Here is a 20,063-nt window from a genome sequence, read left to right on the forward strand (position 1 = left end):
CATCTAGACCCACTCAGAGCTAGAGCAGTGCTTCCAGCAGTGGAAGTGTTGAGGGGAGAAGGCTAGAGACTAGGTTATTTGGTAGCACAACCCTCCACCTTTTGTTAATACAGCAGCAGAGCCCTGTAGACATGTAACAGAAGGCACCTGCCATACAAATTTGAGTAGAGACCTCAGAAAATGCTCACTGAATGAAATCTGAAGGAAAGGCCTTTCCTGAACTTTATCATCAGTCCTACCTTTATTCTGAGAAGCAACTGTTGTGAGACAAATTATTTGCATTAGTGGAGAGCTATGAAGAAAGGATAGTCATTGACCAGTGCTTGGCTCTGTGCACAGACAAAGACAATCCAATCTTCAGAGCAGGTTTGGTTGTGATCGTCACTGGAAGAAAGTTAGGTGGTTGCTATGCCCTACTCCTTGCCATCCCCTCCCCAGTTAGATGTTGTCAGGACCCCAGCACCATACTATATGCTTAGCAGAAGTTCTGTACATCTAATATTTTCCATTTTCATAAAACAATTGTCAGTCCAAAAGCCACTAGAAATGTTGGTAACTGAAGCTGATTCATTGACCATATACTACTATTCCGCTTTGAAGAAATGGCAGCAGCAGCAGATTTGGCCATGGTCGCATAGAAAGATCCAGGAATAGAACCAGAGTCTGCTTTGTCCCATTACTCTCTCCCTTACCATAAAGCTAACCTCATACTCTTAAGCTTCCAGTGTATTTCAGAAACTGGAAGATGGGCTCATGGCTATATGAGGGCACTGAGCCACTACAGCTAATACTGGCAAGCCTAGGGAGTGGGAATAGTTAGGCTTAAGTCTACACCTTAGACATGGTAATTGTTTAAGTTTCAATGTCAACTGTTACATGTTTGTAGAATTAAAGTTTTAATCCAGGGATCAATATCCTCTAGGTACAGAGCTAATTTTTGCCAATGCCTATTTATGCACCAGTACCACCACAACTGTAGTTGGAAAACAAAGCAGATGTGTGCAGGATCATGTCTTGTAAAATCTGCCTGCAAGTGTGAGGAAGATTTGCTACAATTTTAACCAGTAGGTCTCAAGTTTTGTAGCTTAGCGTAGCAGTTGTGTGTGTAAAATGGTTTCACTGGAATTGGGAGATACTCCTGCTGTCTATTCCAAATGACTTCACATGCCTCAGGAAAGCCCAAGCAACACATTTTTTCACCATAGAGCCACTGAGACTTGATTTCTTCAACATTTATTTTTCATATTTAACTTATTCAGATATCACATTTTCTACATTAAAATATTCTCATGCTAACACCTTCCCATTCCTCCCTCCCCAAGAAAAACAGAATTGATACAGCTTTAAAATGGAATGCGCTAAAGAATCTGCTATTGCACTCGAGTTACAGAGCCCAAACAATAGAAAGTGAGATCTGCACAGGACACAGCTGCAGGGCAACGAGGGACAAGCTGAAGTCAGAGTATTTGGCACAGTTTAAACCATGTTGCACCTCTGAGTTTAACACTTGTCTAGGAAGGTACTAACATGGTTTGCAACTCATGCATGGATAGGAAAATAACTTGAACTGACCAGATTAGCCTGGAAATGAAAAGTAGACAAATAAGGAACTCTAAAATCCTCTCTGCAGTGGTCTTTGAACCCAATTTAAACGAATTCCAAGCATGCAGATACTGGCTGGGTTAGAAGTGTTTTGGAAACACTTAACCATTTGGCCAGATCTAAACTGGCTAGCCAAATCCATGTTTGGAAGGGTGATTTAAACCAAAGTTAAAACATGGTTTAAGGCCCAATGTCATGCAGAGAATGACTTAACACAGAATTCAAAATATCCTTTCATACACGCCAACAAGAGCTGTCTTTTGCCTGTGTGCATCATTTAGTAGAAGACTTCTAAATTACAAGATTAACTGGGCCTCCCTCCAACACTACCAATACAATTGTATCTGGAGGACCTGGTATAATAGGGTTGTCTCCTATAATGGGGTAACAGTTCAGTTTTGTACTGAGGAGAGTCTGAAGCTTTGGACAGTCTATAGTGTTGTACTATCAGGCGTTTGCGTGATTTGGGACAGCGCTGGGCTTTAGCCCCCTTTCATATTTGTGACTTCTATATTTCAGGGAGTGGAATGGTTGGAGTAAGTTTCCTGCGTCTCTACCTTTCCCCAGGGGGCAGTTCAACAGGCTGATTGACTCCCTAGTTCAAGACAAGGACAAAACCTATGATCCTCATATAGAGACTTACTGCTCTGGATCTCTGAAGAGGTAGGAATCTTGCTGTGCTACTTGGAAAGCATTATTTGTGCAAATGTTGCAACTTCATATATGCATAACTCTGGGGACAGCAGCAAAATGATCAAGGATCCCGCAGTTCTAATTAAAGCAAACAGTGAATTGTGTTCTGGTATCAGATGTACACTGCCATGTAGCCAACTTTCCGCTTGCTAGTCTGTCCATCCATCACAATAGCAGGTCAGCACGGAGTGCCATCTGTTCTAAGCAACAGCACAGCAGTCGCACATGATCAGGCTGAAAGCAGATGCTCTGGGCAAGAGGGGGGCTACCACTTGCTCCTTGGCTCCCCCTATATAACTAGTTATATTGTTCCTGGTTTGGAGACCAAGTGCAGCTTCTGGTAATCCCTCTCCTGAGATGATTTAAGGGAAGACATAGTTATAGTAACTGAAATTACATATATCTACAAAGATAGGTGACTTTGAAGCTTCTTCCTCTCAGGAAATTTTACCAAAACCACTGAAGATCCAGGATTTGGAAAGAGATATTTTAAACTTTTATCAGCATAACACATCAGGAACACTGGCACAACATGTCACTTAAACTTAGTTTTAATTACAGGAGTGACAAGTAAACACCAACACATGAAAAAGGAAAATAAACAGCCTTTCACAGAATACAGAGCCAGAGATGAAGCTGTGGCTAGTGCTTTGCAGTGGAGTCTCGAGGATAGAACTCTGCCAGGGTGCTCTGAGGAATTCTCTTTAGCATCTCTTTGGGGAAGATTCGCAGAAGCTGCCAGCCAATGTCCAGGGTCTCGTAAACAGTGCGATTTTCATAAGGACCTGAAGAGGTAAGAGACTAAATTATGGAAACAGCCCGAGGATCAGTATCAAAGACAAGACCTGGTCACTCCATCGTTTGAGTGCCTTGCACAGTATGTCCCATATACTTTAGACATACTTACCCTGAGCTATGAAATTCCTTTCAAACTTCTGCAGAAACTCCAGATAAAGAAGATCATCTGAGCTAAGCGCTTCCTCACCAACTACAGCCTTCATAGCTTGCACATCCTTTCCAATAGCATAGCAGGCATACTAGAAGGGAGGCGAAACAAAGAGGGGAGAAAGCAAGATCATGAGGCATTTGACCTATGTTACAAGGAGTGATGTACAGTACCAACAGTGTACTGGGTGGATAGGACAACAATTTGAAGCTTTTATTCCAGAGTTTATGATTTTAAACAGAGCTGAGGGATGGGGAGCAAGAAACAGCATGACATCGCTCAGACACGACAGTGTTGGGTGCAGTGTCAGAACCTGGTATTAGAGTAAGTTACTTAAGGAACAAAACCTTAAGTTGACTGACTATATACACAGCATCTGCTGGATAATGACACTGCACAAAATACAGTCAGAGTGGTTGGTGTGGAAAGAAAGCAGCATTTGGCAGAATGAGCCTGGAAAGAACTCCACAGACTATTTACTGGTACATTAGGAGCCTACATATGATTTGTGCACAAAGCCCAGTAACTGAAAAGGGCTTGTAGCAGCAGACCAAATGGGAAGAGTGGGTCGCTTATAGAACAGATTTGTACAAAAGCTCTTATCAGCGTACTACAGCAGAATCTCAGCTTTAAGGTATCAGAGTGAAGCGGCTTCAGATTTGAAAGTGCTAGCCATGTCTGATCCTTTTCAGGGTGCTTGACGGATGCAGCAAAGGTGTATGTACAGGTGAATACAGATTCCACATAAGAAAGATAACACATACCAGCTGGTTGGACACATCTGAATGGTCCTTCCTGGTCATACCCTCTCCAATAGCAGACTTCATCAGTCGAGACAAGGAGGGTAACACGTTAATAGGTGGGTAAATCTTTGGGAGGAGAAAAGAAAGTTAATAGATAGCACTGAAAAAAGCATGTGGAAGCTCAACATTATTGGTTGTTACATGAAGTTTTCTTCCTACACATACCCTACAATCTGTTCATCGTAGAGAGACTTGAGAAAAATTTGGTGGCATTCACACCACTATTCAAAAAAACAGTAGCCTGATATCTGCTGCTTCTAGCACTTCCATGTTTTCAGTGTTAGTTTGCATGTACCAGCACCACAAATTCATAAATACGGTTTCTGCAACTTTGTATTAATTCAGATACAAACAGCTTCCTAAGAGCTAGCTCCTGAAGATAAAAGTTCTCCTGAGAATGGAAAGAAATAGCACAACCTGGGAAGTTTGAGAAGTGGTCATTTTGGACTAGCCCTCAAGTTCAGGAGTGGATTTGCAAGGAAGGGATTTGTAAACTTACAAAGAGGATCTTTGTAATCTGTTATCTTGCTAAGTTTACTTTGCAATGAAGTCAGAGTGAACAGCTTACACATGGCAAGTAATTCAGACACCCAGTTCGATTAATCCGCCAATTGGTTTTAGACCTCCAGTCTTCAATCTATGGCATCTTCTCCCCCTGGGCTGCCTACATCTAGAGATGTGCAGGACCTGCAACCTCAACCAGACCAGTATTATAAAAGTCCTTCCTCTAATATCTTTTGTCAGAAGAACCAGCTAATAGAAGAACGCAGACGAAAACTAACTAAGAACTTTGCATGTAAGATTGCTCAGAGGTGTGGTACCTACCTGTCTGTTGTGCAGCTGCCTATCCACGTAGATCTGCCCCTCGGTAATATATCCAGTCAAGTCAGGGATGGGATGAGTAATATCTGCAAGAGGAAGTGGTTTTATGTTAAGTTTTCAGACCCTGCTTTTTATATTAATTCCAGACAAAGCCACTCTGATGTGTTAGCTTTATAAAAGCTGTCTGAACAGCATATTTTACTTTAAATACCATAATAATCTCATGTAATTAGTATGCAGTCTAAAATGCCTTGAAGCTAATTCAAATACTGCACATAAGAAAGCAGAGGATGACAAAACAGAGCAGTGCAGTCTCAACTAGGTAGAAATACATCCACTAAGAAAACAGACCAAAGGACTTGATAAAAGCCACCAATAGGCTTGTTAAATCGATGTAAGGGGCATTCTAAAATCCTAGGCAGCACTGCCATTACTAGAAACAATGCAGTGCATTATTACAGAGACAGTCTGTTCTGCGTGTCATCTTGAAATTGCTAGTTTCCCAGTTACCTGAACACATGTAGTTGCTTTTACCATGCAAAAGATTGAAAGGGAAAGTCATCTCACCTTTGTGCCTCACTGCCCGTTTGATAGGTGGTATGATACTTCATACATGTCAAGAGTGAGGAGAACTAAAGTATTTTGTATGCGAGATGCTACACTGCTTTTTTTTTCTTCCAAAACTCTGAGGTGATCCAATGCTCTTAATACATTGTCTCTCCAACTGGTTCTCAAGGATGCTGAAATTAGAGTACTTCTAACTCTTTGAAATACAGCTCTTGAGCCAGATGGAATTTGGATGGACCATATAAGAGCACTAGAAACAAAGTGGATGACATAATACCTTGTACTGAATCAACTTCTGTTGGTAAAAGACAAGCTTTTGAGCTTACACAGAGCTCTTCGGGTCTTCAGAGTGGTGCATAAATTCAAAAGTTTGTCTTTCAAGAACAGAAGTGGATCCAATAAAAGATATTGCCTGACACCTTGTCTAATATCCTGGGACCAACACAGCTACAATACTGCACACACAGATGAGCACCTCAGCTGTATGACAGATCTGATTCCTTTGAGATGTTATATGTTGCACAATAGAATGGACACGTTTTTACTGTTAAGGTACAGCTTCTCTTCTTGGCCAACACTGAGGTTGCAGATCTTTATCCCAAGTCAAAAGGAGCTCCAGTACCTAATAATGGGAAGGAACTTAATGACTATGGAATCTCAGGCATTGGAGATTAAGAGCAGGTTGGACAGACTTGTCAGGGATGGTCTAGATAATGCTTGGTCCTGCCTTGAGTGCAGAGGACTGGACTAGAAGACCTCTTGAGGTCCCTTCCAGTTCTATGATTAAAACTAGCAACTCCAGCCTCCTGACTGGTATGAATCAGGCATCATGTGATTATCCTCAATCAGTACCCTCCCATGGAATGCACACAGCAACAGCGCTAAAACATTCAAGAACTACATGACACAAGTAAGTGATGTTACATGCCCATATGTGAAAAGCAGATCTATTCCCAGGGAAAAGCAGTGGCCAGGACTCACCATCATTGGGCATAGTAAGAATAGGAATCTGAGTAATGGAGCCATTCCTGCCTTCCACACGCCCAGCTCGCTCATATATAGTGGCCAAGTCGGTGTACATGTAACCAGGGAAGCCACGTCGGCCAGGCACTTCCTCTCTAGCTGCTGAAACCTGCAGGCAATTCAGGCAAAGTTACTCAAAGCTCATCACTAAGAGTTCAGGCACAGCCACTACAAAGTCCGCCACCACATTCAATAAAGTTATATTAATAATTAACAGGACCTGCCACATGGTGGTGCCAACATACAGCTATTCAAATCCTCTACAAGCACCCACAAGCCAGGCATAAAGATCATTCCCTGTGTAAAACAGATCCTGTAATGCTGATCAGAAATTGACTGCAAGGTTAACAAGGAACTACTGAATCAGTCTCCACTACAAATGAATTATATATCCAGACAGACAAGCCAATTTTGCAATGCTTTATGACACAGTTCTGGCTAGTTTCAGAAGCCTGAGAAATGCAGAAGTAGCTTAACCTTGCATGCAAACATCAGTAATTTTTATACATTTTCCTACTAGAGCTATAAGCAACTGGATAAATTAGTTTTGAAACAGGAGATTCCTGTGCACCGTTATTTCTGACAGAGCCCAAGGTACAGGTGTCTGGTTTAGCATGGAATGTGGAAAGTCGGCGGTATGCACTGTCCATCCCCACATCTAGACTAACTTGTTAGGAATAACTTAAAACCTGACAGACTAGCTTTTTTAAAATGAATTATGTATCCTTCTCAAAAAGGACTGAACAGCTAGATGTTTGCTGAATAAATTACTCATTTTATGCTCCCATTAGATTTATCTGCTAAACAGGAACAAGTACCTCTCGCAGAGCTTCAGCATAGGAGCTCATATCCGTCAGAATGACCAGTACGTGCTTCTCACACTGATAGGCCAAGAACTCAGCAGTGGTTAGAGCAAGTCGAGGGGTGATAATACGCTCAATGCTGAAAGGACAGAATGGCATGTTCAACACTGCCCAATACTCTGAAGTTACAACTACATACACTGAACAGAACAACTCACAAGTGAGAGGGGGAACAGGTTAGGAGCCCTGTGAAACCTCAATATACTAACTGGAATGCAAATAATTAGTGTCCAGGTCTATAGTATCTCAGTCTACTGTCACTAACGCAAGATATTTGACAAGCCAGTAACGTGACTTCTTTTGAGGACAATGGAACAGATGTCTGAGGGCTATGGAAGCTCCTTCACTGGAGGCTTTCGAAAGAAGGCCAGATAGGCATCTGTCTTGGATAGTTTAAACAACAATCCTGCATCTTGGCAGGAGGTTAGACTAGATTAGAGTTATGTTCCCTTCTAACCCTATGATACTAAGGTTCTCAAAACCAATTTCCAGCAGCTTTTGGACACCATAATGACATGTTTTCCAGTGCACCAGTTCTCCACATTTCTGGTTGGAAAAACAGCCATTTTACCTACTTACGTTGGATCATTGGCCAAGTTCAAGAACAGACACACATTGTCCATGGAGCCATTTTCCTCAAAGTCAGATTTGAAGAATCGAGCCGTTTCCATGTTCACCTAAACCACAATATCAAGTTGTCATTTGCAAACAGGGAGACTGTTTTAAATAACTTACTTTATATAATCGGAATTTAAAGATTGGTTCAGAGCTGGTGCAAGCCTTTAGTATCTATACTACAAGCCCATCCTTTCAGTCAACCTGTGACTAAGAATAATGTTGGACAGTCTATCCATAGTGCAATATATTGTCATAAAGGAATCAGCGCTCAAGACCAAATGTGGCAGGAGGGGTAGAGATGAAATCTCTTGCCTTACTCTCATGACCATGCCCAGTCAAATGAAGACAATTCTCAACCTAGGGTGAGGAACATGCAACAATCCTCTGACAGTCAGATGTCCTGCAGAACTCCAGAGAGATCTAGCTTGGATGCATGTGCATTGTCATCCTACCATTCAAGTAATTGTGATATTGCTCTTTAGTAAGCACCATCCCAAGACGACTTTGGAGTGAGACCAAAATGACAACAATTCTGCTTCCACCTAATCTGAGAACATGACAAGGCAATGACACTACAAAACGATGCATAATATGTTAAGAAACAGTGTTTAGATTTCTCAGTGGGATGGCTTGCTACAGACAGCAACAGAATATCCTGATACATTGAAGTTTCCCCTTCAATTGTGGTAGGGGTTGCAATCTGAGCAATTTACACAGTTAACTAAGTTTTTTAAAAGGTAGTGCTTAGGATCATTTAAAATGTTCTCCTCTTGTGTTCCAATTACAATGGAATCGCCTATTCTTACAGATACCATTCTACCCCATGAATCATTCTCCCATCAGACTGACAGGTAGACTTATCAGCCTGGATAAAACTATTGCTTTTACAACAGCATAGTACAGACTGACCTAAAATATGACAAGTACCTCAAAAAATTACGGTTCTCATAATTCCAGTGAAATAGCAAATGGGATTGATTGATCAATCTTATTCAGTTCTGAAAGTATTGGAAAGAAACCACTTTTACGATGTACCTAAGCACAGTGGTACTTACACCCATAGCAGCAAACACAATGGCGAAGTTCTCTTCACTGTAGTCCATCACATCTTTGGATTTCTTCACTAAACCAGCCTGGCGACATATCTGAGCCGCAATCTGAGACGAATTCAGAAGGAGCTGCATAAGTCTACTGTAGTAAGTTGCACATTTGTTTATCTACTGTACAGACTAACTCAGGGAATAAATCACTTTTTGACATGGATAAATACAAATGGTCTCCCAGAACTTTGCCCTGAAGCCATAAGCAAGAGAAAACAGATGGCAGAAAACTGGTGCTAGAGCAGGAAGATTATGTTGTATTTGGCCAATCATTCTTTGATAAGAAGCATCTTGAGAGAGCAGGACTTACTCTGTTTTAAAGCTGTGTGTTAATTTATGTATATTTTACACACACAGTCTCCCCACCTGTATCACCACATAGCTCATTTATTTTAAGTTCTTTGCACTGCAGAACTGAATGTTTCCAGCAGCTAGTTTTTCCCAAGACTGTCAGAGCTCCATTAAAGCACCCACCTCATTATGGGGCAAACCAGCAGCAGAGAATATGGGAATTTTCTGTCCTCTGGCAATGCTGTTCATGCCATCTATTGCAGAAATGCCAGTCTGAATCATCTCTTCTGGGTAGATTCGACACTGAGGATTGATTGGTTGACCTATTGTATTTTTACAGAGAAGCCGCCACGTTATTTATCTAACTTTAAGAATGCATAGATTAATAAAGGTTTCACAGGCAAGGTTTCAACATAAGGCTACAAAAATGCACTGCATTTAGAACCACAAACATTTTAGCTCACCAGACACTTCTGGTTCTAGTTTGACATTAGTCTATTGACCTTTTTTTATTGGTCATGAGATCATTTATCAGTTTGGCATTTTATATGCATGCCAACAAAAGGGATAGGATACTGTCATCCTACTCCTTGGAGAGAAATTAACACCCTCTTATCTTTGGGGGAACATTACCACAAGCCTATTATAGTTAGCACTATGAAACCACTTTAACCAAAGCACTCTCCCTAATTAAGAATTGCCATCCATTACTGTAGGGAAAAAAACAGACCACTTGCCTTGTGGGCCCATCTTAACAGTTTATGAACAACTTCCTGATGAGTTAATGGGCACTCAGTACTTTCTATGCCTTCTACATGATTTTAGGGCTATTGTTTCATTTCCAGAGGCCTCTGAAAAGTGGCTTCTCACTGCATTTTTTGTAGAGTACATAATGGAATTCAAGTCAAAAGTCAGCCTTTTGCTTCCTATCAGAAATGGGTACCATGAATAGTTTTTGAACCAGAAGTTCAAACTGAAAGGAAGCCTACTCATTTTATATCTGTGCAGCTTCAGAGCACCCCTGATCTTCTCTCTGCTTCAGCCAATCGACCGATTAACTGAATTGTCTCAAACCTTCTGGTTTGGGAGAGGATGCATAGAGGCCATCTCTGTCATCCCACTTTCTTCTGTTTCTCTGGTATTGCTAGTGATTTACTCAGTAAAGTTCTAAATACTCTTCAGCAAGCCACTGTTTTCATTTATGCTGCCAATTAGCATTCATGTTCAGTTACAAGCCTGTCACTAAGCTTATTCAAAAGCAGAAAGCAAGATTCATGCTACCAGAAACCAAAACAGATTGAAAACATACCCATAATGTCCAGGTAATCTTCAGCCAAGACAATGGGACCTCTGTCAATAGGTTTTCCTGATCCATTAAATACACGACCTGCAAAAACAGTAACAAGATTATGATTATATGAACAGGACAGCAGTTACCTAGTTTTCTCATCTACAGTAATATTACATGAAAATAAATCTGTTCAATCCAAAGAGCAAGATCTAGTGCATACCAAGCATATCCTCAGATACTGGGGTTCGGAGAATATCCCCTGTAAATTCACAAGATGTTTTCTTAGCGTCAATACCCGAAGTTCCCTCAAATACCTGCAATATATCAGAAGAGACCAGGTGAAATGAATAAATGTTCCTTTAGCAGAGGTAGATAAAGACATTGTGCAAAGAGTTTTAACAGATGGGCTGGAGATATACAGGTCAGTGATTCTCTAACACAACAAGCAATGCATTAACCAACAAGCAGCAAAACCAAGGTAGACCTCTGTAATAAAGGAATTTCCAAGACCATTTAGAAACTGTTCATTTGTACAGATATGTACAGAAACCAGCACTGTATAAAAATATATTTTACACATGACCTGTAAAACTTAGATAACCAAAAATGCCAGTGGCTTTCAGGGATCACTTTAAAATTTAAGATCATTTTCTTCTGCCTACACAGTAAAGCTCTTCAGTTAAGCAGGATTACAGTGGTAACTATTAACAGCTGCTTTGAGAACTACACAGAGCTGTGTCTCAAATACACTGAAGCTTTACAATGCATCTACATTGTAGTGGTATATGTTGCATGAAGAAGATGGAGTATGATTCTTGCCTTATGTCTACAAGACCCTATTCTAATTAGACGTTTCCTTAATTTTTAAACAAAAGCAAAAACTGAATGTTACTCAGATCCACCCACCAATTATTTCCAAGTGTTTTTTAAATTTATAGTAAGTTTTGACTCAAGAAAATTATATTAAGTTACAAAGACTTTAGATTTGCCATAGCCCAGACTGATGCCCACTAAGGAAAAGTCTTTACAGGACAATTTTGTCCCTAGTTTACCTGAACTACAGCTTTAGAGCCGCTGACTTCTAAAACCTGCCCACTTCTCTTTGTGCCATCAGGAAGTGTCAAGTGGACAATCTCTGCATACCTAGGAAACTAATGCAGAAAAAACTCTGTAAGACAGTGGGGAAAAAAGTTAAAATCCACCAACTAGAGTTACCACATTATCCATAACAGACTTAACAGAGCTTGAGACAAAAAGTTACCATATCTTTTACGGAATTCACAGACAAAGAGAAACACCAAGGCAGTTAAGGTTTACTGACAAAAAAGTAGCTATTTTTATGATCTCCTTAATCTGAGTGGTAGATTTAGCAAGCTGGTGAGGAAAAAATAAAACTTGTCTAAAGACAGCCTGAAACTGTTCTCTTGAGAAGAGTCATAGTAGTCTCTAACTTATTTGAAGTCATATGCCACTAGTCAAGTACAACAGAGATCCATATTAAAGAGAAGCCAAGAACTCTAGCAAGGGATAATTGTAGCTTGTCTACCACAAGCAACACCAATAACCTCTGCAACCCTCCTATGAAACAGAAATACCCCTTCCCTTCTAACTCCCCCCAAATATTTGATAAGCATATGCTAAAATTGTTTCCTTTTGTTCATGTATCCAATACCATGCACCAAATACTTTACAAGATTTGAATCATTAACATTAAATTTGAGTTTGATAAAAATAAATATGCATTAGAGTTTAGACTGTTCAGCTGTAGCATCCGTTTCCCCACTTCTCTTCAAACGTAGAAGTATGAACAGCACTGTTGCAGACTTATACTCCTTTACATTTCACCCACAGGACATTCTTTCCAACCAGGGTGCCTGACAGCCTGTCCCAGTGTCCTGAAGCAGTCTCTGTGGCAAGTTTTGGCATTTAGCTCTGAGTGTTGGGAATATAAACAAGATATTGTGTTTAAACTAGATCACAGGACCCATGGAATGCAGAGCTAAAGACTCTTCAGATGTGTATCTAGACCACAAGCCAGCTTTCCTGCACCATCTCCTTCAAAAGAAGATTTCATTAGAATAATTTTTACCTTAACTTGATCCAAGATTACCAGTGGACCATTAACTCCTGATACAGTTTTATATGCTGAAATATAAAAGGTGCAAGTCAGACAATATTTTAAAATCAGCATAAGCATTCTACAATGAATAAGTAGAACACCCCTTTGCAATGTCTGGGGATCTAATCTCCTCTGAATCCGTGCAACCTTCCATATTTAGTAGAAGCTATGTGACCAGAACAGCAAGTGCCATTACCTGGTGCTGGTGATTCTGTAACCAGCATTCTTTTATTGGAGTCCCTACTTGGCCAATATCCTCAAGTGGTGTTACAGGATGCTGTAGCATTGGAGAGGTAACTTATGACCAGAGAAAAGCCATGAGTTCAGTGATGTAAACCTACATAATATGGTCAAATTTAAACAAAAAGCTATCGAGATTCCCTGTTCTTTCCATCAGATATAGTTCAATTCCCTATCTATCCTAAACTATTGTGTAACAGTACTGCATGCAGTGAAATAACTGCCATTTTAATTCATCAGAAAGGTAATCAATACGATGCATCCAAACATTTTATCAATTGTGAAAAGTCTGTAACATAAATACTACACAATTAATTGCAACACCTTAAAAAGTTACCGAAAGCAATCTTTGAAGTATAGGATAAATAAAGGGGATGGTATGATGGGATAGCCTAAATTTTGGCAATTAATTGATCTTTGATTATTAGCAGTAAATATGCCCAATGGCCTGTGATGGAATGTTAGATGGGGTGGGATCTGAGTTACTACAGAGAATTCTTTCCTAGGCGCTGGCTGGTGAGTCTTGCCCACATGCTCAAGGTTTAGCTGATGGTCATATTTGGGGTCGGGAAGGAATTTTCCTCCAGGGCAGATTGGCAGAGGTCCTGGAAGTTTTTCACTTTCCTCTGCAGCATGGGGCACAGGTCACTTGCTGGAAGATTCTCTGCACCTTGAGGTCTTTAAATCATCATTTGAGGACTTCAATAACTCAGATATAAGTTAGGGGTTTGTTACAGGAGTGGGTGGGTGAGATTCTGTGGCCTGCATTGTGCAGGAGGTCAGACTAGATGATCATAGTGGTCCCTTCTGACCTTAAAGTTTATGAGTCTATAAGGGCAGTAGTAACTCACTGCATGTTAGTCTTAACAGAGATCAAAGCAACAAGCAAACACTATATGCCATTATCTCAAGACTCAAATAGTCATCTTTAACAAGAGCAGTAAAGTATCCTGCTTAGTGATGTCAAAATACACCCAAAAAATTCTGCATTACAATTAGTTTAATTTACACTCAGATGTGACCAGATGAGGACTCTCACTTGCTCAAAAGCTGCTGATCCTCAGAGCACCTACAATGCATTTGGGAAACATTTTCCAGCATACCATGCCAACTGCTGCTGAACAGGAACCTTTCAGCACCATCTCATGAGAAGCTATGGGACTGCACCATGAAAGATGGTGTTTCACTTTAGTCAGTAATCCAGAAATTCTAGTATTTACCACAGCTCATTTAAGGTGCACTGTCTCAAGTCTGAGTAGAAACATGCACAGATGTCTGAAGTCAATGTTTTAGACAAACAGCAGGTCTACACTAAAAACAGGGCATCAGAGCAGCTGTAGTGCTTAAGTGATGAAACACAGATGGAGTAGTTAATCCACTTCCCCAAGAGGCCACAGCTATGTCAACAAGAGAACTAAAGCTCTTCTGTTGACATAGCCCAGCCAACAAAGGTTTAAGGTCAATGTAACTAAGTTGCTCGGGAGGGGGGGGTTTGGAAACTTCACAGCTACTTCTGAACATTCCTCTACACCAGTGGGCACTAAACATTGACTCATGGGACTGTGGCATGAGATGAGCCCAACACTTTATAGGATGGGTTTTATTATTCACCTTGTAACTGGCACATTTTTTGGTAGTAAGATATTACTATTAATGTGTAGAACATAACTTTTCAGACGCTGACAACAGGAAATGACTTTCCAAGCATGATTGATGTTATTCCACAAAAACCCTTATTACTCCCAACCAGGGCACCAGTGTCTTTGTTTAAGCTTTGCCTCACTTGATCTGTGAATACAGGAAGTTTTTGAGAGCCACAAGGCTCCTCTACCAGAGTCACAAGGGAAGACTAAGCAAGAGAGTAATCATTAATCACAGGGGGGAAGGATGAGCAAGTTGAGCTATTTCTAGATTGGGAAAACAGACTAATATGACCAAGAAAAGAATGTTACCAGGAGCCTTTAGTCTTAGGGAAAGATCATAAATCCCACGTGGACAAAAACAGGCTATGAAGACCTGGAAATACAGTGTAGGCCAGACAATGTGAGAGTTTAGTACACACTGAAAGATGTGTACCTAAATCATGTTTTCTGTATTATGTCAATAGTGTGATATTTACAGTGTTAACAAAGGTAACAAGAGTTTGCTGATGAACAAGCATAATAGTATAATCTTGAAAGCTTTTAACCTGGAGATGAAACAAATCAGATATTATACTATGTAAGCAGCTTATAGGAGCCATTCTATTACATTTGGTTGGTTATAACTGAATTTAGATAAATATTAAAGCTAAAGAGGATGAGAAGTCTAGCTCTGTATCTTTATTATTTAGAAGGAAATGTTTTGTTTGTCCCAAGTTAGACACTTTAGGTTTCTCTGAACTGAACACTTCTTTCATTCTTGTTATGCCAATTAGAACTATTCAGTGTTTGTACCCAATGTGAATGGCACTTAAAAAAAATCAGGGTGAGGGTGGAGCCAGACATTTACAAAAACAGGAGAGAACTATATTGAGCAACATTACATTTTAACTTGTGACAGTCTTGTCAGCACTTCCTCACTGATCCAGAGTGAAAAGCTCACTTCCTAACATTGTCCATCAGTGAGATACCAGAGTCATTACATTCAACAGCATCAAATCTATTGGTATCACACAAGCAGCTTGGCATGCTGATTCCAAATCCCCGTTTTCAATAACATTTTAGCCATTCCAATTACGAGGTGGGTCACAATCAAATCTCAATGTACTATTTTACATATATAAAGACCCTTCTATCTCAAAGGATTTCAAAGTGTTACAAGCTATATATATAGATACACCCCACAAAAAATGCAGCCGCCTATGAGGTGGAAAGCAGACAGCAAGTGCCCAGCAACAGAGGAAGGTTCACTCTGGGGGGAAAATGCTGAAAAATCCATGCTGATTGATACTTGACCACAGGATCTTTATTGTCCATGCTGAGCAGACACTTAATTTTTAAAAGGCTCGTCCAAGAAAGAAATTAAACTGCATGCAACTCTACCTTAGAAAGACAGAGCTAAGCTGAATAAGTTCAACCCCCAGGAAACAGAACATGTGTTCCAAACATCCATGCTCAAACCACTAAACCACCCCATCTGGCTGTATCTTGGGCTTCCATGTCCTGTTCCCTTCTACTTTTGGATGAAGATGATTTTGTATGACTTTTTGGGTCCACAGTTACTGATCTGGACTTCAGATTTCACTGAAATACTCAAAACAGCAAAGGCAAAGAGCTTACTTATCTACATAGTCAGAAAATTCATGTTACTTAAGTATACAGGCTCTTTCACAGAGTTACTTAATCACATAACTTCAACTGATCTAAATCAAGAGTTCTAGCAAGAACACTGCTCCAATCAGTTTTGGCCTTCCTCATACCCACACTGCAGCAAAGGATTTAGAACTGTGAAATAACTGCCCAGTACAATCACTATTTCCCCTTTTCCTCAACTTTCACAATTACAACAGTTTTAATGCATAAAATCACATCCCTCCCCCCCAATTTCACCTCACACTATTTACAATATGTTCAGTTTCTGCCAGAAAACGGATCTGTGTCATGCAGGGAAATACAAAATAGTGGATAACTAACAACTAGATGTATCCAAAATTTGACTATTAGCACAAAATTAAGTCAGTAGTCATACCAATTACATTGAAGAAACTCCAGCTTCTGTATCCAGTAAAAAATATAAGCTCATAGCAGTTGAGTCAGTTCTATTTATGAAGAGCTTGTCAGAGCCAAAGAAAAATCTTGAAGTGTCCTTACTGATTTTGAATTAAGAATGAGTCTCTGACTTAGGGCATGTCTGCACTACAAATTTAAGTCAACCTATGTTAGATCAACTTACAGCCACTGCAGTAATTTACTATATGGCTGAGGTCCATACTACCCTCCTTCTGTCAGTGGTGTGTCTCCTCACTAGGAGCACTTGCTCCAACTGAAGAGGGGCAGCACTGGGGGCTGAGAGCCAGGGTTCTCAGCTCTGTTCAGCTCCCCTTTGGGAGACCAGCTGCCCCCCAGGCTTCTTGTTTCCCTGATGCAGGGGCAGCTGTCCAGGCTTCTCATCTCCTTGATCAGAGGGGCCACGGTGAGAGCAGACAGGCTGTAGTTGGAGCCCACCACCAGCCTATGCTTTCCTGTCAATTTCATGGCTCCAGCATGGAGTTATGAAATTGACAAGAAATACAGGCAACAGCCAATGTAAGTAATGCAGTGCGTACAGGGACATTGTATCCCCCTAACTTCACCAGGATAAGACCTATGCCTCTCACAGAGGTGGAGTTATGTTGGTGAATCAGGGCATTTACACAGGCAAGAGCAAGGCTGCATTGTGTACACTGACATAATTAGGTCTATGTAAGCTGCCTTACATTGACTTAACTCTAGTGTAGACCATGCCTAAGCTTTTTATTCTGACTGATGCCCAGCAGCAGAAACCTCACCTTCAGCAGGTTATTATGTGCATTTCATCTACAGAAACACTAGCAGCACAAGTTTCATGAAACAGACTATGTATTGAATATCTTGAGAGAGTCACCTTGCTTTATTTCTATACTCCATGCAGCAGAACTATAGAAGTTAGTTATAACTAATACAGCTATACATCTACTTCCATCCCCTGCTCCCTTCTCTCTCACACACACACACAATACAGCAAATGATTGCCCCTTACAATCTAGTGCACTCAGATTCAGGGAAGAGTTTTCAGTTTGTCCCCTCCTTCTGGAAGCCCATGCATTTCCAAATGAGAGCAAGCAGGTCCCTTTGGAATGTGTCTGTAATAGTCAGATGTGCCCACCTTCACCTAAATAGCCTTGTCTAAATTTAAACAATATAGGATTTTGCTATAGAGCTTGGATAAATAAGTCACTTTGAAATATGAAGAAATCTGTAGTCATGATTAGCTATATAACACCTGCTCCAAATCACATTTAATACTTGTATCATATAACAGACTTAACACATGTACATCTTGCATATCTATGTAGTCAGTTTCACACTCCCATTAAGCTGCAGTGCAATCACATGACCTTGAAAGGGATCAGGAACAGATTAGTGAATCCATAGGAAGAGCGATATTTCACAATTCCTTATTGTCCTCTACTCAAGTAAAAATCAGGACAATTAATACTCCATATGAATAGCTTCCATCACACCACTTTAAGGATACTAATTAAAAGCAATATCCAACATCTGCCTGTTATACAACCATTCCTGTTGAAATGGAAACTGAAATTTGTCAGCAGCCATATTCTGCACACAGAAGGCTCTTGGAATGAGTAACACCACATAACCCTTATTGATGCTACTTCAAGGGGTTGTGCCCAAAAGTGTAGCAAACACCACAATCTTTTCCAATAGCTTCTGTATCTCATAATTTTTACTTATGGCTCATCCATGCCAAGAGTCCCATGTGGTAATATTACAAGGAAAAGCCAATACCTGCGTAAAGAAGCCAGATAAAGCCCTCAGACTTTTCTAATTGCCTATGTGGAGTAAGCGCTCTGTCCCCAGTAAGAATCTGTACAGCTTTATCACAGACAGGGAAGTTAACTCTGCTATACTGATAAACACCCAAAAGGTGGTGATCTCAGGGGGCTGCTACTCAAATCCAGTCCCATCCACAAGGCACACCCAACTTCTGACTCTTATTCCTACACCATGCAGACGCAGCCCCTGGAACTAACAGAGCAAGCATACTCTGTTTGACACAGACCTACACTACTACACTGGAGCCAAGCTGGTCTATTTCCACCCAGTGGACACTCAAGCCCAAGACACTGGTCTGGGGAGAAGGGATGGGTCAGATGACAGGACAAGAGATGGCTTGGAAGTACTGGGACCAGTGAGAATGGTCTGGGTACAGGGCCAGAGAAGCAGATAAGGGCACCCCAGCCAAGGGGAACTTGACAGCACCAACAGGCATTTAGGAGGGAGTCTAATGGCTAAAAAAAATGGGGGGAGCTCTCTGCTCTGAAATGCAGGAAGAATGGCTCAGACTTAACCCACCTGCCTGGAATGGAGGGAGCATTAGCAATCAGAGCCTGGGTTTAAAGATGCAGAGGTCATGAGGAACCAGGCTCAGCCGCTTATCATCCCCCACACACACATGGGGTGTGGCAGGGTCCCCCCCAGGCAGCCTCTTGCCCCCCCTCAACCCCACCACACACCCCAGCCCAGCCTCTTCTCCTCCCCATCTGGCGTACGATGGGGGCCACTCTCCCCCGCCACACACACACCCCGGCCCAGCCTCTTACCCCACGCTCGCCTGGTGCGCCGATGGGGACCCCCGGCCCGGCCTCCTGCGCCCCCCCACACACACGCACCCCGGCCCAGCCTCTTCTTCCCCCGACTGGGATAAGATGAGGGCCCCTGCCCCCGGCCCAGCCTCACTCCCCTCGCCGCCTCCCGCCTGGGGCACGATGCCCGCCCCTCCCCCGGCCAGCGTCTGCCCCCCGGGGGCCTCTGAATGGGGTGCCGGGGCCCGGGTAGGGTCTCGGCCGCGGCCCGGGACTCACTCAGTCGGGGCTGGGAGATGTAGTCCCGGTTGGCCGCCGCCGCCTGCTCCCGTGCGGCGGCCGCGCCGCTGTTGCCCCCGGACAGCTCGGACACGGCCCCGTTCACCATCCCCCGGATCACCCGCAGCGCCGCCATCTTGTCTCCGTCTGAGCCCCGCCGCGCCACTGCGCAGGCGCTGATATACCCTCTGCCCCTCCCGCCGCTGTGCGCGCGGCCGAGACCCGGAACTGACGGACGGAGGGGAAGAAGGGGTGGAGGCGCGCAACCGCCAATGGCTGGGGAGCTAGCCAGGGTGCTGGAAGCGTGGGGACAGTGGAAGAGTGGAGAGGGGGAGAAAGGGAAGCAGGAGGAAGGGGAGGGCGGGGGAGAAAGAAAGAAGTTTTCACTGGAGCTAGTTGGGGAGAAAGGGAACAAATGTATTGCATTTCTTTTTTAAATCTCTAGAATGATTTTTCCCCCTTCTTTTTCATAGATTCATGGACTCTAGGACTGGAAGGGACCTCCAGAGGTCATCGAGTCCAGTCCCCTGCCCTCATGGCA

General features: G+C 42.0%; 1 protein-coding gene across 1 annotated transcript; it reads right to left on the reverse strand.

Annotated features, from left to right (window-relative positions):
• Window positions 1–1,217: 1,217 nt before the first annotated feature.
• ATP6V1B2 (ATPase H+ transporting V1 subunit B2) lies at window positions 1,218–19,691 on the reverse strand. Its single transcript, XM_032806047.2, has 14 exons — window positions 19,523–19,691; window positions 12,709–12,764; window positions 11,672–11,770; window positions 10,840–10,933; window positions 10,638–10,715; window positions 9,512–9,651; window positions 8,993–9,094; window positions 7,899–7,996; window positions 7,275–7,398; window positions 6,415–6,565; window positions 4,870–4,952; window positions 4,006–4,110; window positions 3,203–3,332; window positions 1,218–3,080 (listed from the first exon to the last, which is right to left on the reverse strand). Exons 1-14 carry the CDS (start codon window positions 19,656–19,658, stop codon window positions 2,938–2,940), a joined length of 1,539 nt encoding a protein of 512 aa, XP_032661938.1. The 5' UTR covers window positions 19,659–19,691; the 3' UTR covers window positions 1,218–2,937.
• Window positions 19,692–20,063: the final 372 nt, after the last annotated feature.

Source organism: Chelonoidis abingdonii, chromosome 2, assembly GCF_003597395.2.
Source record: "Chelonoidis abingdonii isolate Lonesome George chromosome 2, CheloAbing_2.0, whole genome shotgun sequence".
In the NCBI taxonomy this organism is placed as follows: domain Eukaryota; kingdom Metazoa; phylum Chordata; order Testudines; family Testudinidae; genus Chelonoidis; species Chelonoidis abingdonii.

Coding starts and splice junctions, on each gene's coding strand:
- ATP6V1B2 (XM_032806047.2), bottom strand. CDS start 19,658: ATGGCGGCGCTGCGGGTGATCCGGGGGATGGTGAACGGGGCCGTGTCC. Junction 3,333..4,005: donor CAGATGTGTCCAACCAGCTG/GTATGTGTTATC, acceptor CCTCCCTTCTAG/TATGCCTGCTATGCTATTGG. Junction 3,081..3,202: donor AAGGAATTTCATAGCTCAGG/GTAAGTATGTCT, acceptor TTACCTCTTCAG/GTCCTTATGAAAATCGCACT.